We start from the raw sequence: 15,726 nt of genomic DNA, 5'->3' as shown, positions 1-15,726 counted from the left end.
ATTTTTCTAACATTTCAAAAAATGAAGTATATAAATTTGGTATTATGTATTTTACTATTATATATATAAGACTATTGTTTCAATGATTAAGCATTGAAATATCATTTGATTTGGATAATGCAATATAATTATATATTAGTGTAAAACCAATAGAAATTGTATACAATTAATTTATTTGAAAAAATATTCTTGTTATTATGGATATATAAATTCACTAATTTATATTTTAAATTTGTTATTTTTACAATAAAGTATATAAATTCCTTTAAAATACTATATTTAAAAACAATGATAAAATGAAACTTCAATATTGATTTAAAGTATTTTTGTTGAGTATAGTAATTATATTCCTGTACTATAAAATGGTATAACAATAATGATAATGATAATGATAATGATGATAATAATAGGTTAATGCGTTTTAAAGACAAGTAAATATATTATGCTTATTTGATTCAGTTATATGGATACACATTCATTATATATATCATTAACGTTGTGGTAAACTAAATATATTGGAGAAAATAAAAACTGAATCATCATAATTTTTAGTTAAGTATCCTTTTATGTGATAATATTAGTATTAGCTTTACCAAGAAAGATAATATTAATAATTCTATAGGTTCCCTTAAAAATATTGCTTTTTATATGTAGAACTAAATAATGTTTATTATAAAATATGCAATATATAATATATATTAAGCTATATTTTTATTTAGAGGATCAATTGAATAAACAAAGTTATTACATAGTCTAAAATGTGTTTTTATCAATATAGATAAATTAAAATATAAATACATGCTATATATCATATATTTCGAAAAAGAAACAATACAAATTTATTTTTAAATATGATAATTTATATAAACAAATTGTTTTATGTTAATTATATATAAATACAATATGTCCCATGGAACAATAACCTATATAACACATTAATAATATGCAAATAATGAAATTTAAACACATTTTTTCAATTAAGTAGCAATATGCTTTTAATTATTTACATATTTATGGTAATATAATCTTGCAAATAAAGTTACTAAAAAAACGAAAAAATTAATATGCATTGTCTATATCAAGAATATGATCATCAGGAGATATCTTTTATTTAAACTGTTACGAGGTTATAAAATTCTATGTATATATTTCAAATTTTATTAAAAATAAATAGTTTATATATATATTTAATTTGTAAATATGATAAAACATATTTAAACAGCCACATTTTAAGGAAATATAGCTAAATCCTCATAAAAGTAAATACAACCCCCCTTTATTAATACTATTGTATTATTATGATATATCGATTTAAATATTAAGAACATGAATATTTAACGATATATAATAGCGGTGTATGTAATTTAAGTAATTTAAATATATGTTTTGATTCAGCATATATATTTTATATAGAAAAAAATATAACTCATTTAAAGAGCAAAAATGAAGTTTAATTATAATGTCTATGTATGTGGTATATACATTTTTAATAAAATCCACTTTACCTTACATTTTTGGATGATGAATTAATTGCGTGCAAATTATCATTAATTTTTATTTTAATACAATTTTCGTTAATAAATATTTTTTTATTATTTATGTATAAGGTAAATAAAAAGAAAATTATTAAATATACCATTCTTAAAATATGTCTATCACTATATAATTATGATTATAATGAACATGTAACAAATTGTATATGTTCCTTCATTTTATGTTAGTATTTATCATTTGGATGGAAAAAACAGTCGAATAAAAAAAATCATAAAAAGATTACAAACATGATATATAGAAATAAAATTGCAAAGACAGTTATAAATCCAGTTGATGAGAAAGACCAATGGAAATAATTATAAATTCGGGTTATAGGAAAAAAAATAAGGAAGAATTCATAAATTATGTTTATGAAGGAAAAACTTTATTATTAAATATATATAAACTTGTTCAAGCTGGCTCTACGTCATTTATTAATTTATTTTTTTCGTTTATAAAAGAAAATGTGACTCATTAGAATGATAAATTTAATTGGCTTATATTTGGAGGTTCAGAGGTTATATCTTTGAATTTAAAAATTATATAAATTTAAGCAGTTGTAAATCAAGCACATTCGTTTATTCGTATAAATAATTAATGTTATTATATATAGATAATGTTGAAGTTTTATTTTTCCGTTTTGTATATAAAAATATAAGAATGAATATAATGAATTTTCTATATGATAAAATTCCCTATCATAACTGATTTATTATATTTTACTTCATTAATTGGTGTTATAAAAATAAAGACATATAGTGATTAACTATTAAAGTGTGGTAATATATTCTCAGCGAGTATGATGAAAATAAAAGTTGCTAGATTAAATGAATTATATTTAAAAGTTTGGAAATAATGATAAATAGGTAATTTATATAATATTTTTTATTGAGTGTAATTTAATGTTATAATATGATGTTTCATTTGACCATGGTTGCTAATATGAATATTCTATATAATTTGAATATAAATGGTATATTTCAAATTATATGTTCAATATATATAATATGATAAATAAAATTGCAGGGTATATATCTTTAAATCATGTGATATTTTACTCATCTAAACAAAACAACATATATGGTTTTCTTAATATTTAAAATAGAGAGAGATAATCGTAAAACTATAATAAAATGAAAAACATTCTTAAATACAAATATTGATACTAATGGTGTATTCATAATATTTTTTAATATAATAATTTACAATATATATGTAATCATTTTTTTTATTAATATTGACATATTAATTCTTTTTGGTGTATACGATAATAGAAAAAAGTGTTTTTATAAAGTATTAAAACCTGTTATTAAATAAATTTAAATTATCTTAAAAATATATTTATATAGCAAAATTGAAAAACAATATTTGAATTTAATTTATTATATATTTTTTATAGTTGAATATTTTATTTTTTAGAAAAATATTATTATTTATTCAAAGCGGAACACAAACAATATAATATTATATCCATTAGTATTTTTAAGGAATATAAAAAGTTTATGACAACGGTTATATAAATAAATTCTATAGATAATACATAAAATAAATAGATAAAAATATTTTTATAGTTCATTATATATACATGAATTTTTAAATTAATATTATAGTTATATATATATTCATTTATTCAAAAATTTTAGAATAGCAAAAAGCTGTAAAGATAGTTATTTTTTGAATAAATATCAAGTTATCATTATCATATTTATCTCTTCTATATAATGGCATTTATTTAATAAATAAACAAGCTAAAAATGAAGGAATTCAATATTTTAAAAAAAATTGTATTTTTTTCGATTTGTATATGTTGTTTTGATCATACAAAAAATGTAAGTTGCTACAACATTTTTTTGGTTATTGACAATATGCCTTTATTTTATATGAGCAATATATTATTGTTTCATGTATTGAATAAAATATTTGTGCTAAGTTTAAGAGAAAATTACAATTTATGCTATGTAAATATATAAATATATTTTAATAAATACCTTTATTTCTTTATAGGGTTTATATGATGCAAATGCAGATAGAGTTCGATATTTTCAAAAAAAATCAATAAATTTTAAAAATAACAGATTATTAGAATGTGCAAGCAGTAATGAATTTATTTCAAATATTGAATATTATAATGGTGAAAACTATTTTGATGATGAAGAAATAGAATATTATCTAACAAATAATGGTTCAAATAAAAGGAATCACCAATATAATAATGTATCACATGATTTAAAAGGTATAAATGGGGAAATGACTATTTTAATTGATGAGAGTATGGATTCATTGGCATGTATACCAAAACAAAAATATAGTATAAGGAGTGATGAACTAACATTGCAAAAAATACCTAATAATAGCGTAAACAAAAAAAAATCAAAATCTGCACTATCGAAAAATAAAAATCATACATCATTGAAGACTAGTAATAATTTCTTGAGCATTGATGATAATCATTTTGAAAGGGAATATAATAGAATTACATCAAAGGTTCGTTATCGGAAACTAGAAGATGATAATATATATACAAAAATATTAAAACGCGTATTTAAGTACTTAGGATTAAACCCATATTCTATTTTATGATTTTAACACCACGGAGGATCGTAATTACGTTTCTATTTGTGAGTTCATGGAATTTGAGTTTCAAATTAAGATAACTTATAAGTTTACAAAATTTGAGAATAAAACTAAATCAAGACAATTTCTCTTTGCTATTACTTTTTATTATATACGTTTAAATAATTAAAAATAATATTATGTATAATTTAATAGTAATACTACCAAGCGTTATAAAAATAAAATATTTTAATATTTTATGAAATATAAAAATTTTATTGGGTTGTTTTCTTTGTTATTGTTATTATTATTATTATTATTATTATTATTATATATTTTTTAATTGCTTAGATATCAACTTATTCTATAATGAATCTTCATTTGTTACGAAAATATTTTCCACTTAATAAATATCCAATTATATATTAATTCAAATTTTAATTTGTTTGTTTGTTTGTTTGGTTGTTTATTTGTTTGTTTGGTTGTTTATTTGTTTGTTTGGTTGTTTATTTGTTTGTTTGGTTGTTTATTTGTTTGTTTGGTTGTTTATTTGTTTGTTTGGTTGTTTATTTGTTTGTTTGGTTGTTTATTTGTTTGTTTGGTTGTTTATTTGTTTGTTTGGTTGTTTATTTGTTTGTTTGGTTGTTTATTTGTTTGTTTGGTTGTTTATTTGTTTGTTTGGTTGTTTATTTGTTTATTTATTTTTTTAATTATATTTAATTACACTTTGTAATGTTTTTAAAACAATTTCAATTTAAATATATTTATTAATAAGATTATAAACAATATACAGCGCCTGTATATATATAGGTTAAGCCTTTTGATTTTGTTTTTAGGGTCGGTATACTTCGTAGTCTACATAAAATTGCTAAGTATATCAAATACCCAAATATATAAAAAATTGTTATCCCGCCAATTTATTAACCTCTAAACGAAGTCTAAATCGGGAACGCATAATGGAAATGAATAGTAATATGAACGGAATGTAATAAAAACATGTTTTTCAAAGATTGTAATATACACATTTGATGTGCTAAGATAACATAAATATTAAATATTGTTAATATATGTCATTATTTGATATTTTCATGTTAATATCCCGCTAACTACATATAACTCAGAATATTTTATATTATAAATGTCTATTTATTTAAAAAGGATGATTATTATATTTGGATCATATTAGATTATATATACAACAATATACATTTATTTAGATTATTTGATTAACACGATTATTTTTTTAATATAACTTATGTGTGATATATCACAACTTATCGATTTCTTTTTATGAATAACGTGATTACCTTTCATTTCCTATTTCGTACTTTACAAAAAAAATATATATCCAAATATTGATATGTACACAAAATTTCGTGCATACACAATTATATATCGAGTTATTGAATTTTTCAGCGTGCTTTATATTTCTACATGTAATATTAATTAAATACATGAACGCAAATTACGCAACCTCAGCCATGTGTACATATAATACGAATTGCATACAAATTGGTGATTAAATATGTATTCTCAACAAAATAAAGTATCCCTTTTACATGCCGACTTCTTAAATAAACACTTATACATGAAATTTTATTGAAACTTGCATAATATTTTATATTTTTTTATTATTTTTGAAGATATATATTTATTATATATTAAATAATTCTCTGAATTTATGTAAGTATTTTTACTTATATTATCACTTATATATCATTATCTATATTTATATAAGGATTTTTATGTATATTAAAATTGGCATTTATATGGACATTCGAATTTATATAGGAATTTTTATTTATATTTGTGGTTTTACTAAATTTGCAATTTTATTTACAAAGGTTAAGCACATTTACATTTTTTTTCACGTATGCTTCCTTTATCAAGGGAATTATCGTCGGTATTCCCTTTAACGGCATATTCTCATTAATACTTGAATTTTCATTATTCTTCGTATGTTTCAAATGTATTTATTTGATGTAAGAGAAAATTATTTATGATAATTTCTTCCTTAAAGCTTGTTTTTTTTTTTATAAATATACTAATGTGTTGAATTTTGTGAATTGTTATACATTTTATATTTATATTTCACAAAAATTAATAATGGGAAATAATATGGATTATCAATTTTAACTTGTGTAAACTTATGATTTATTACATTATGTTTATCGAAGTATAATATTGGAACAATATTTTTCTTCCTATATAATTTTGCTTAAATAGAAAGACAGTTTTATTGTAAAATATATGGAATCTCTTCCTTTTACGGTTATTTTTAATTACGCAAGTGTAATTTCTTATTTTTTTTATATAATCTTTTACTTATTACTTTCCCTATGCAATTTATTACAATACGATAGGATGTTTTAAAATTATCTTGAAACAATGAATTTCTTTCGATAATAAACTTTCAAAAATAGGATGATTAATCATAATGTTAATTGTAATGACAATAATATTATTTTTTATAATCATTAAATAAGTTTTTATGATATTCTACTTTATCAAATATCTCATTATAAAAGTGTTTCTTCGTCAAATAACAAGTATTTTTAATTTATTTTTAAAACATTATGACATATTGCGCTTGACTTAAATGTGTGTACTTACATTTTTTCTTTTACCAAAGAATGAGAAAAACTGAATTATTTTCTTTTTCGTTTTTTTATTATTCCTAATTATTTTCATTGTGAAATATTTATATCTTCCAAAATGAAATTATTGCATATTTGATTATGTGTTAATTTGCTTGAAACTCAAAATATAGGTCCAAACATAGATTTCCCATACTAGTTACATATATATGAAATAATGCATAACATGACTATATTTTTACATACCAATTTTTAATATTACTTTTGGGATGACTCCCGTTTTTATGTTTGTATTGTTTAAAATGTGTAATTCGTTTTTACATATCCAATAAATGGTATATGTATTTTTTTATGAATGGGTATGTGTTGACAAAAGTGATACACAAATATATACAAATTTATAATATAAACATATTTACAATATATACATATATTAAAAAATATATTATACATAAACACATCGACTATTTTTATCTTCCATTATATATTCATAAATTAGGAAGTGATACAAATAATTGTTATTTATTTATAAAAAAAATAAGGAGATATTATTCGATATATATGGGAATGAAAACCTCCTAATGCATAAAAAACGATTATATTCACTGAATCACATTGAGAAGTAGAATACAAAAAGGAAAATACAAATCAAAAGTTCAATTTTGTATAACAAAAAAAACATATATGATTTTTCTACATGCTTATTAATTGGTTTTATATAAAATACAATGTAAATATTTTTAATTTGTAAACTTCAGATTATATTTTCTTTAATTGATGAACATAAAAAAGAAAGAATTTAATTTGGTATAACAAAATTAGTAGTATGTAAATGAATATATATCAAACAAAGTCAAATAAAAAATACATATATAAATTAAAAGTACTTGTATATGAGATTTTAATATAATTTTGTTAATTTTTACTTATTTTATTACCTAAACACTACACAAAAAATATGTATAAGCATCAATTATAAAATTAATCCTTTATTATGATTTTAATTCTTTTCAAATTTTAAAATCTGTATAAATTCATATTTTTATTTACTATAAATATGTAATGAAATAAATAAAAAGTATTTTTGAATAATATATAAAATATTGCCACATACAGCTAGCAAGAGAATCAAAATAATATATGTTATGTAATATGCATATTAAGACATAACAGAATGTACATATAAAAAAAAAACAAAAGTGCTTGGATTTGTATTTTATAAAGAACATTTAACTTATTTAAAGGTTTATATATTTTTTATTTATTTCTTAAAAGTGCCCTAAATTATGTAGTATATTAAATAAACAATAATATGTTACAACATATATAAAATATTCATGCATATGCTTACACATTATTTCAAGTTACAAAGTAAAAATATTTTTGTATAAAATTGTATACGGATTAGTATTGTGACATCATTTCTTATTATAAAGAAATAATAAAATTTCAATAATTTAGTATATTAAGCATACATTATATACCATTAATACTGTCACATTCTTTTAAAAACACACAAAAGGTTTCTATTATAAATAACTTCATATTATTGATGTTTTAAACTTTGATAATTACAAAAAAAATTATGAAATAAATATTACATAGATAATCCTAATATATTTAATACTGAAATAGTATTTTACAAAAAAACAAAACCTTTAAAAAATTATTTTGTTCTTGGATACATAAAAGTTTTCAATATATATAGAATTTATATGGATGTACATTTTTTTCGTAGAGTAATTTTATTACATAAAGACCGTAAACATGTGAAATCAATAGGTCATCCTTTTTTGCTTAACTGAGAAATGTTAACGATATTATGAAAAGGTTCATTTAAATGTGATTAAATATTCGCAATATATAAAAGGTTTTGCTAAGAAAACTGACATATTTATATTTTTTAATTTGGGGCGTGCATTTAAGCTTTTTTTTATGGAGGTAGATATTTTTTCATTAAGTATGCGTACTTTTACAAAAGTTTTGTAAATTCACCAGAAAGGCTAAAACAAATTTTCTTTGTATTACACTTTGTCATATATTACATATGTCATTATATATGATCAATATAATAAACTTTAGTATTGTTTTCTTTTTATATTATATAATTTTAAATATAATTATAATGACATTAATTTTATTTGATATTCCACCTTTCGTTTAATATACTGCATATTTTTACCAATTAACAAATACCTTTCATATATATGTAAGCATTTATATGTATCATTGCCTATATATATACATGATCGTGTTATTCTCATTGGAACTTAAAGATATTAAAATAAATTTAACTTTGAAATGCAATAAATTACATTGCATACAAAATTTTTAATTAAAAAAACATTAACGTGAACACACAACGTAACATGCTTATACATATGCTATTTTTAATAAGGCTTGTTTTATATGTATATATTATAGGCATTTACCTAATGATAATAAAAAATTATTATAATTATACGAATTATTTTTTTTTTTATATATACTTTTAATTTCTTTCCCACATTTGGAATTTATTTTTTCATTGACCATACTTAAGATATTTTGTATCATTTTATTACTATAAGGCAATTGTAAAATGTCAAAACACAATTTATGCAACTCAGTGAAGACATTGTTTAAAATATATTTTTTATTTGATTATTAATGCACAAAAAACCGTTGCACAATCGAGCAATCAACTTAAAGGTTTATTCCTTTTTTCAGAGAGTGGGTTATATTTTTATTTAATTTTTTATAATTTGATCACATTTATTTGTCTTTGAATACTAATTAAATATATGTACAATCACATATTTTTAATCAAGAGATGGGATTCAAAAGTCCAAATATGCAACAAAAAAGGGGGCACAATAATTAATATGAAGGGGGCTGTATAACATTTTTCATGAGTTATATATAATTGAGTGCTAATATTGATTTAATATGGTTAAAGTAAAATAACTAAATTTCATAAATTAATATAGATATTGAATATATATATATATGAAATTGCATTATACAATATCATAATTGTCTATTATATAAAACTTGTTAATCAGGGATTATATTGGATTATGGATATAAAAATATAAAATATGTTTCTTTATTTGATGAAAAATTTATTTAGTAAAGCTTATAATTTGTGTTAAAATTATTTTAATCTAAATCATATTATTCCTACTGAACTATAATAATAGCATTATATATGAGGTTGTATACTAATTATAAGATGATTCACTTGGAACTATAATGAATTATAAATCATTTAAATGTAAATATCAACGATGGTTAATGTGTTCATTATATGTTTGTATTTATTCATATAAAAAAATATATGTATCTATATTTTATTTTTTAATTGATGTTTATTAATTTGTTCATATGTAAACAACAATAGGAAAATATAAGCTTATAAAATATTAGAACGGTGCCATTGCATATATCAATGTATTATAAATTATATTAAAAGCCTATTTGCGTAACAAATTTCCAAAAAATATATTTTAGTGAAAATTATTATATACATTTATATTGTTTATAATTAAAAATGTTGTATTTTTAGAGAAAATTAATATTTGTTTGAAAAAAAAAATATATAATATTTATATATATAAATACTTGTAATGAATATAACGATGTTTATTACAACGGTTACATAAATTAATTCTATAGAAAATGGAAAAAATTAATAAATGAAATAAATTCTGTTTTTTTATAGATATATCATTTATTCATAAATTTTAGAACACAAAACTAATAAATATTACTATTTTGGGAATAAATATCAAGTTATCAACATTATTTCAAACTACATATATTATTTCTTTTATTTAATAAATAAAGCTAAAGATGAGAGTCAGTATTTTAAAATATGTTTTTTTTTCAATTATTATTTGTTCTTTTGAATATGCCAAAAATGTAAGCTATATATTATTTTATTATTAATAACATTTCATTATAGCTTTCGTATCTATTGTTTTACATTAATCTTATATTATTGTCTCATGTATTGGTAAAGCACTTAAGTTAAAGAAACAATTAAAGTTAGTTATATATGTGTTAATAAATATTTCATTTCTTTTCAGGAACTATACTTTGCAAACGATAGAGGGATATACCTTGAAAGGAATGTAATAAACTTTAGAAATGATAGGATATTAGCAGATGTAGATGATCAATTTGATTTAAATGGATTTTATAAATCAACTTTGAGTCTTGCAAGTCAACTTAGTGATTGTACTGAAGGTAACAAAGAAATAGCACACCTTCAAAATATTATAGATTCATATATAAAGAAGCATAAAGAAAGTAATACACTACCCGATTTAAATAATTTAGATAAGAAAACTAAAAAGTTAGTTAATGAACTTCGAACAGAATTAGAAAAAATAAAAAAAGAGCTTGATAATAAAATGAATGGTGAATTAGCAATGCAGCCGATACATGATAAAAGAATAATAAAAAAAGATGAAAATAGTTCTGTATCAGAACATGAAGACTTTGAACAATTGGAAAATGAAGGAAATTTCTTGGAGATTGCCGATGATAATTTTGAAGATGAATATAATGAAATTACATCAGGTAATAAATATAAGAAATTCGAAATTGATCGAAAGTTAAAAAAAGCAAATATAAAATTATTTGCGAAGTTTATGCTGTTTATGGCATCGCATTTTGTGATAGGAGCATTAGGAGGTGGGTACTTACTATTACTAACTATACCGTCTACGATTTCCGTAATTAAGCAATGTTGGAAAAACTTTAAATTATCCTTTAAACAATCAGAAATATAAAAATAACCACTCTTTATTGTTATGTTTTATTTTGCTTGTTTAAATGATTAAAAAAAATATATTTAATATTTTATGGCATAAAAGTTACACTTTTTACATTTTATAGAATAATGAAATTTGATTTAATTGTTTGTTTTATTATTATATATATTTAATTTAATATATAATTAATTTATATTTTTTAGTGTTTGTTAAAAACTCATTTATCCTTATTTCCATGCATATATATTATATAGTAATCAATTTTAATTTACTTATTTTTAGTTAATATTTATAATTATTTTAAATAAAATAGTTTAAACACATTTATTAATAAAATTATAGGTTATATTGAAGATTTAGGTTTAGACTTTTGTTCTATGGAATTTATGTTTGGGATTAGGGTTACATTTTTACTAAATTGTTTATAGTTTGATAATATTTATTGGTCTATAAATGTTGATTATATATACCATCTTTGTATGCTTAATCTCGAGATGATGTCTATGTTTGTAAACAAAAAAGTGCATAACCTAATATGAAATGGGTCGTATAACATATTTTCCGTAAAACACAATATATGCAATTTATTGTTAGTATAGATTTAATATGTTTAAAGCAAAATGTTTATATTGCATATATTACTATAGATATTGGGTATATATATATATATATATATGAAATTGTATTATACAATATCATAATTGTCTATTATATAAAACTTGTTAATCAAGGACTATATTGAATTAGGGATATTAAGAGATAAAATATGTTTCTTTATTTGATGAAAAAATTATTTAGTAAAGCTTATAATTTGTATCACAATTATTTTAACTAAAATTATATCATGCCAACTGAACTATAATAATAGCATTATATATGAGGATGTGTGTTAATTATAAGATGATTCACTTGGAACTATAATAAATTATAAACCATTTAAATGTAAATAACAACGATGATTTGTTAATATTTTCAGTATATGTGTGTATCTATTCATATATAAAATATATATATATATGTATTCAATATTTTATTATTTTAATTGATATTTATTAATTTGTTCATATGTAAATAATAATAGAAAAACATAAGTTATAAAATATTAAAACCTTATTTGCATAAAAAATTTACAAAAAATAAATTTTAGTGAAAATTATTATCACATACATATTTTTATAATTAAAATATTAAAAAATGTGTATTTTTTAAAGGAAAATTAATATTTATTTGAAAAAAAAAAAAAATATAATATTTATATCCATAAATACTTTAATGAATATAAGGATGTTTATTACAATTATTACATTAATTAATTATATTGAAAATGCAAAAAATTAATAAATAAATAATAAAATTCATAGTTTTTTATAGATATATTCATTTATTCATAAAGTTTAGAACAAAAGACGAGTAAATATGAAGTTATCGTCATTATTTCATTTATTTAATAATTAAAGTTAAAAATGAGAGTCTGTATTTTTAAATATGTTTTTTTTTCAATTATTATTTGTTTTTTTGAATATGCCAAAAATGTAAGTTATACACCATTTTCTTTTATTATTAATAATATTTCATTATAGTTTTCGTATCTATTTGTTTTACATTAGCCTTATATTATTGTTTCATGTATTGGCAAAACACTTAAGTTAAAGAAAAAATTAAAATTAATTACACACATGTTAATAAATATTTCATTTCTTTGCAGGAATTATACCTTGTAAACGAGAGAAGTGTATACCTTGAAAGGAATGTAATAAACTTTAGAAATAATAGGATATTAGCAAATGCAGAAAATCAATTCAATTTAAATGATTTTTATCAATCAACTTTGAGCCTTGTAAATCAATTTAATGATAACGACGAATTGATATATATTAGAAATACTATAAATTCACAAATAAGGAAGCATAAAAAAAAGAATACATTACCCAATTTAAATAATGTAGATAAGAAAACTAAAAAGTTAATTGATGAACTTCAAAAAGAACTAGAAGTAAAAAAAGAGCTTGGTAATAAAAGGGATTATAAATTAATAATACAACCGATATATGATAAAAGGATAATAAAAAAAGATGAAAATAATTCTGTATCAGAACATGAAAATTTTAGAGAATTGGAAAATTATGAAAATAATTTGGGGAGTGAAAATTATAATTTTGATAGTGAATATATTGATGTTACATTAAGTAATGATTATAAGAAATTAAAAATTAAACGAAAGTTAAAAAAAAAAAATATAAGTTTACTTAAGAAGTTTGCGATATTTATGTTATCTCATATTGTGGTAGTGGCATCAGGAGGGGGGTACTTAATATTACTAGCTATACCGTGTACGATTTCCTTGTTTAAGAAATGTTGGGAAATTTTAAAATTAGCCATTAAACAATCAAAACTATCAAAATAATCACTCTGTATTATTATGTTTTATTCTGCTTGTTTAAATGATTAAAAAAGATACATTTAATATTTTATGGCATAAAAGTTACACTTTTTACATTTTATAGAATAATGAAATTTGATTTAATTGTTTGTTTTATTATTACACATATTTTAATTTAATATATAATCACGTTATATAATTAATTTATATTTTTTTAGTATTTATCAAAAACACATTTATTCATATTTCCATCCACATATACCAATGAACATTAAATTTAATCATTTTTAGTTAATATTTATAATTATTTTATATAAAATAATTTAAACACACTTATTAATAAAATTATAGGCTATATTGAGGGCTTAGATTTATGTTTATAGTTTTGTTCTATGGAATCTATGTTTGGGGTTAGAGTTGTATTCTTACTAAATTTTTTATAATTTGAACACTAATTAAATATGTGTCGTCCCGTATGTTTAATCATGAGATAAAGTTCAAATATGCAGCCAAAAAAGAGGCACTGTCATAATATGAAAAGGGTCACATAACATTTTTCCCATAAAGTATAATATATACAATTGTGTGTTAATATAAATATTGGGCATATATGAAGTCGCATTATACAATATCATAATTGTCTATTATATAAAACTTGTTAATCAGGGGGGGTATATTAATTGTGCATAAGACAATATAAAATATGTTTCTTTATTTGATAAAAATTTTATTTAGTAAAACGTATTATTTGCATCATATTTATTTTAATTTAAATCGTATTTTGATAACCGAACAATATAATAATTTTATTATCAGAGTATAATTATAATTCGATTCATATTAATGATTATATTTTTATTGTTAATTAAACAAATTATCAATATATAATAGGTAGTCATAAAATATAGATTCATAAAATATAGATTCATAAAATATAGATTCATAAAATATAGATATAGAATCGACAATAAAACGTTATCTATAAAAGGCATTTTATACATCTAACATTTTTAGTAATAAAATAAAAATGTACATATTAATAAATAATTACATTATAGATATAGGCATATTATCCTTTTAACTTTCGATTATATATAGTTTCATTTTATGCTAAAGTTTTAAATTCAAATTATAGAAATCGTTCTATATACATTAATTTATTTACTATAAAGTCATAATATTAGATCAATCACTATTAATTTTTAAATTTTAAAGATTTGAGGTATAAATAAATTATATTTTAAATCGTTAAAAGAAAAAATATAAGTATATTAATAGAATGTTATATCATATTTTGTTCTAATATATTGTCTAATAATTTGTCTGATATTTTTTCTAACAATTTGTCTAATGATTTTTCTATTAAATTGTCTAATAATTTGTCTAATATATTTTTTTAAAATTATAAATAACATGATAGATAGAATAGCGGTATTATTATATACATATAATTTAATAAAATATTATACTAATAATTAATATTTTAATATTGTTTTATTGTGTAAATTTCATATAATTAAATAATAATATTACAAATTCATCATAAGACTTATAATAAATCCTGTTTTATGGGATATTTTTATTTTTTTTAATCTCAAATTTACTATATAAAATGTTTGTAATTTAATTCTTAAGTTGATAAAAATTGTGTATTGTTAGTAATATTGATACACATTTTGTTATGTAAATTAATGTGAATTATAAAATATATTTTTAATACAAAACAAATATTATATATAATAAGAATTGAAACAAAACATAAAAAAAAAATGAAATATTTAACATAATGGTAATTTTTTTAATTTAATTTAATTTAATTTTGTATGTAATTATAATACTCTTTGACATATTAATTTGGTATTATAAATTACAATTTTATAAATATGTTTAAATATATAACATT

At 19.6% G+C, this 15,726-nt stretch overlaps 3 protein-coding genes across 3 annotated transcripts; all 3 read left to right on the top strand.

Moving 5' to 3' along the window:
* Positions 1-3,287: 3,287 nt before the first annotated feature.
* On the top strand, positions 3,288-4,113 carry PY17X_0101300 (fam-b protein; the record flags this gene model as incomplete). Its single annotated transcript, XM_022957789.1, has 2 exons — positions 3,288-3,362; positions 3,538-4,113. 2 exons carry the CDS (start codon positions 3,288-3,290, stop codon positions 4,111-4,113), a joined length of 651 nt encoding a protein of 216 aa, XP_022811216.1.
* A 6,404-nt stretch (positions 4,114-10,517) lies between these two features.
* PY17X_0101261 (fam-b protein) lies at positions 10,518-11,461 on the top strand (the record flags this gene model as incomplete). The annotated part of the gene is made up of 2 exons (XM_022957788.2): positions 10,518-10,586; positions 10,754-11,461. 2 exons carry the CDS (start codon positions 10,518-10,520, stop codon positions 11,459-11,461), a joined length of 777 nt encoding a protein of 258 aa, XP_022811215.2.
* Positions 11,462-12,906: 1,445 nt separating this feature from the next.
* PY17X_0101241 (fam-b protein) lies at positions 12,907-13,847 on the top strand (the record flags this gene model as incomplete). The annotated part of the gene is made up of 2 exons (XM_034637593.1): positions 12,907-12,975; positions 13,149-13,847. 2 exons carry the CDS (start codon positions 12,907-12,909, stop codon positions 13,845-13,847), a joined length of 768 nt encoding a protein of 255 aa, XP_034493330.1.
* Positions 13,848-15,726: the final 1,879 nt, after the last annotated feature.

Source organism: Plasmodium yoelii (assembly GCF_900002385.2).
Source record: "Plasmodium yoelii strain 17X genome assembly, chromosome: 1".
Taxonomy (NCBI): domain Eukaryota; phylum Apicomplexa; class Aconoidasida; order Haemosporida; family Plasmodiidae; genus Plasmodium; species Plasmodium yoelii.
This window is presented reverse-complemented; position numbering and strand designations above follow the sequence as displayed.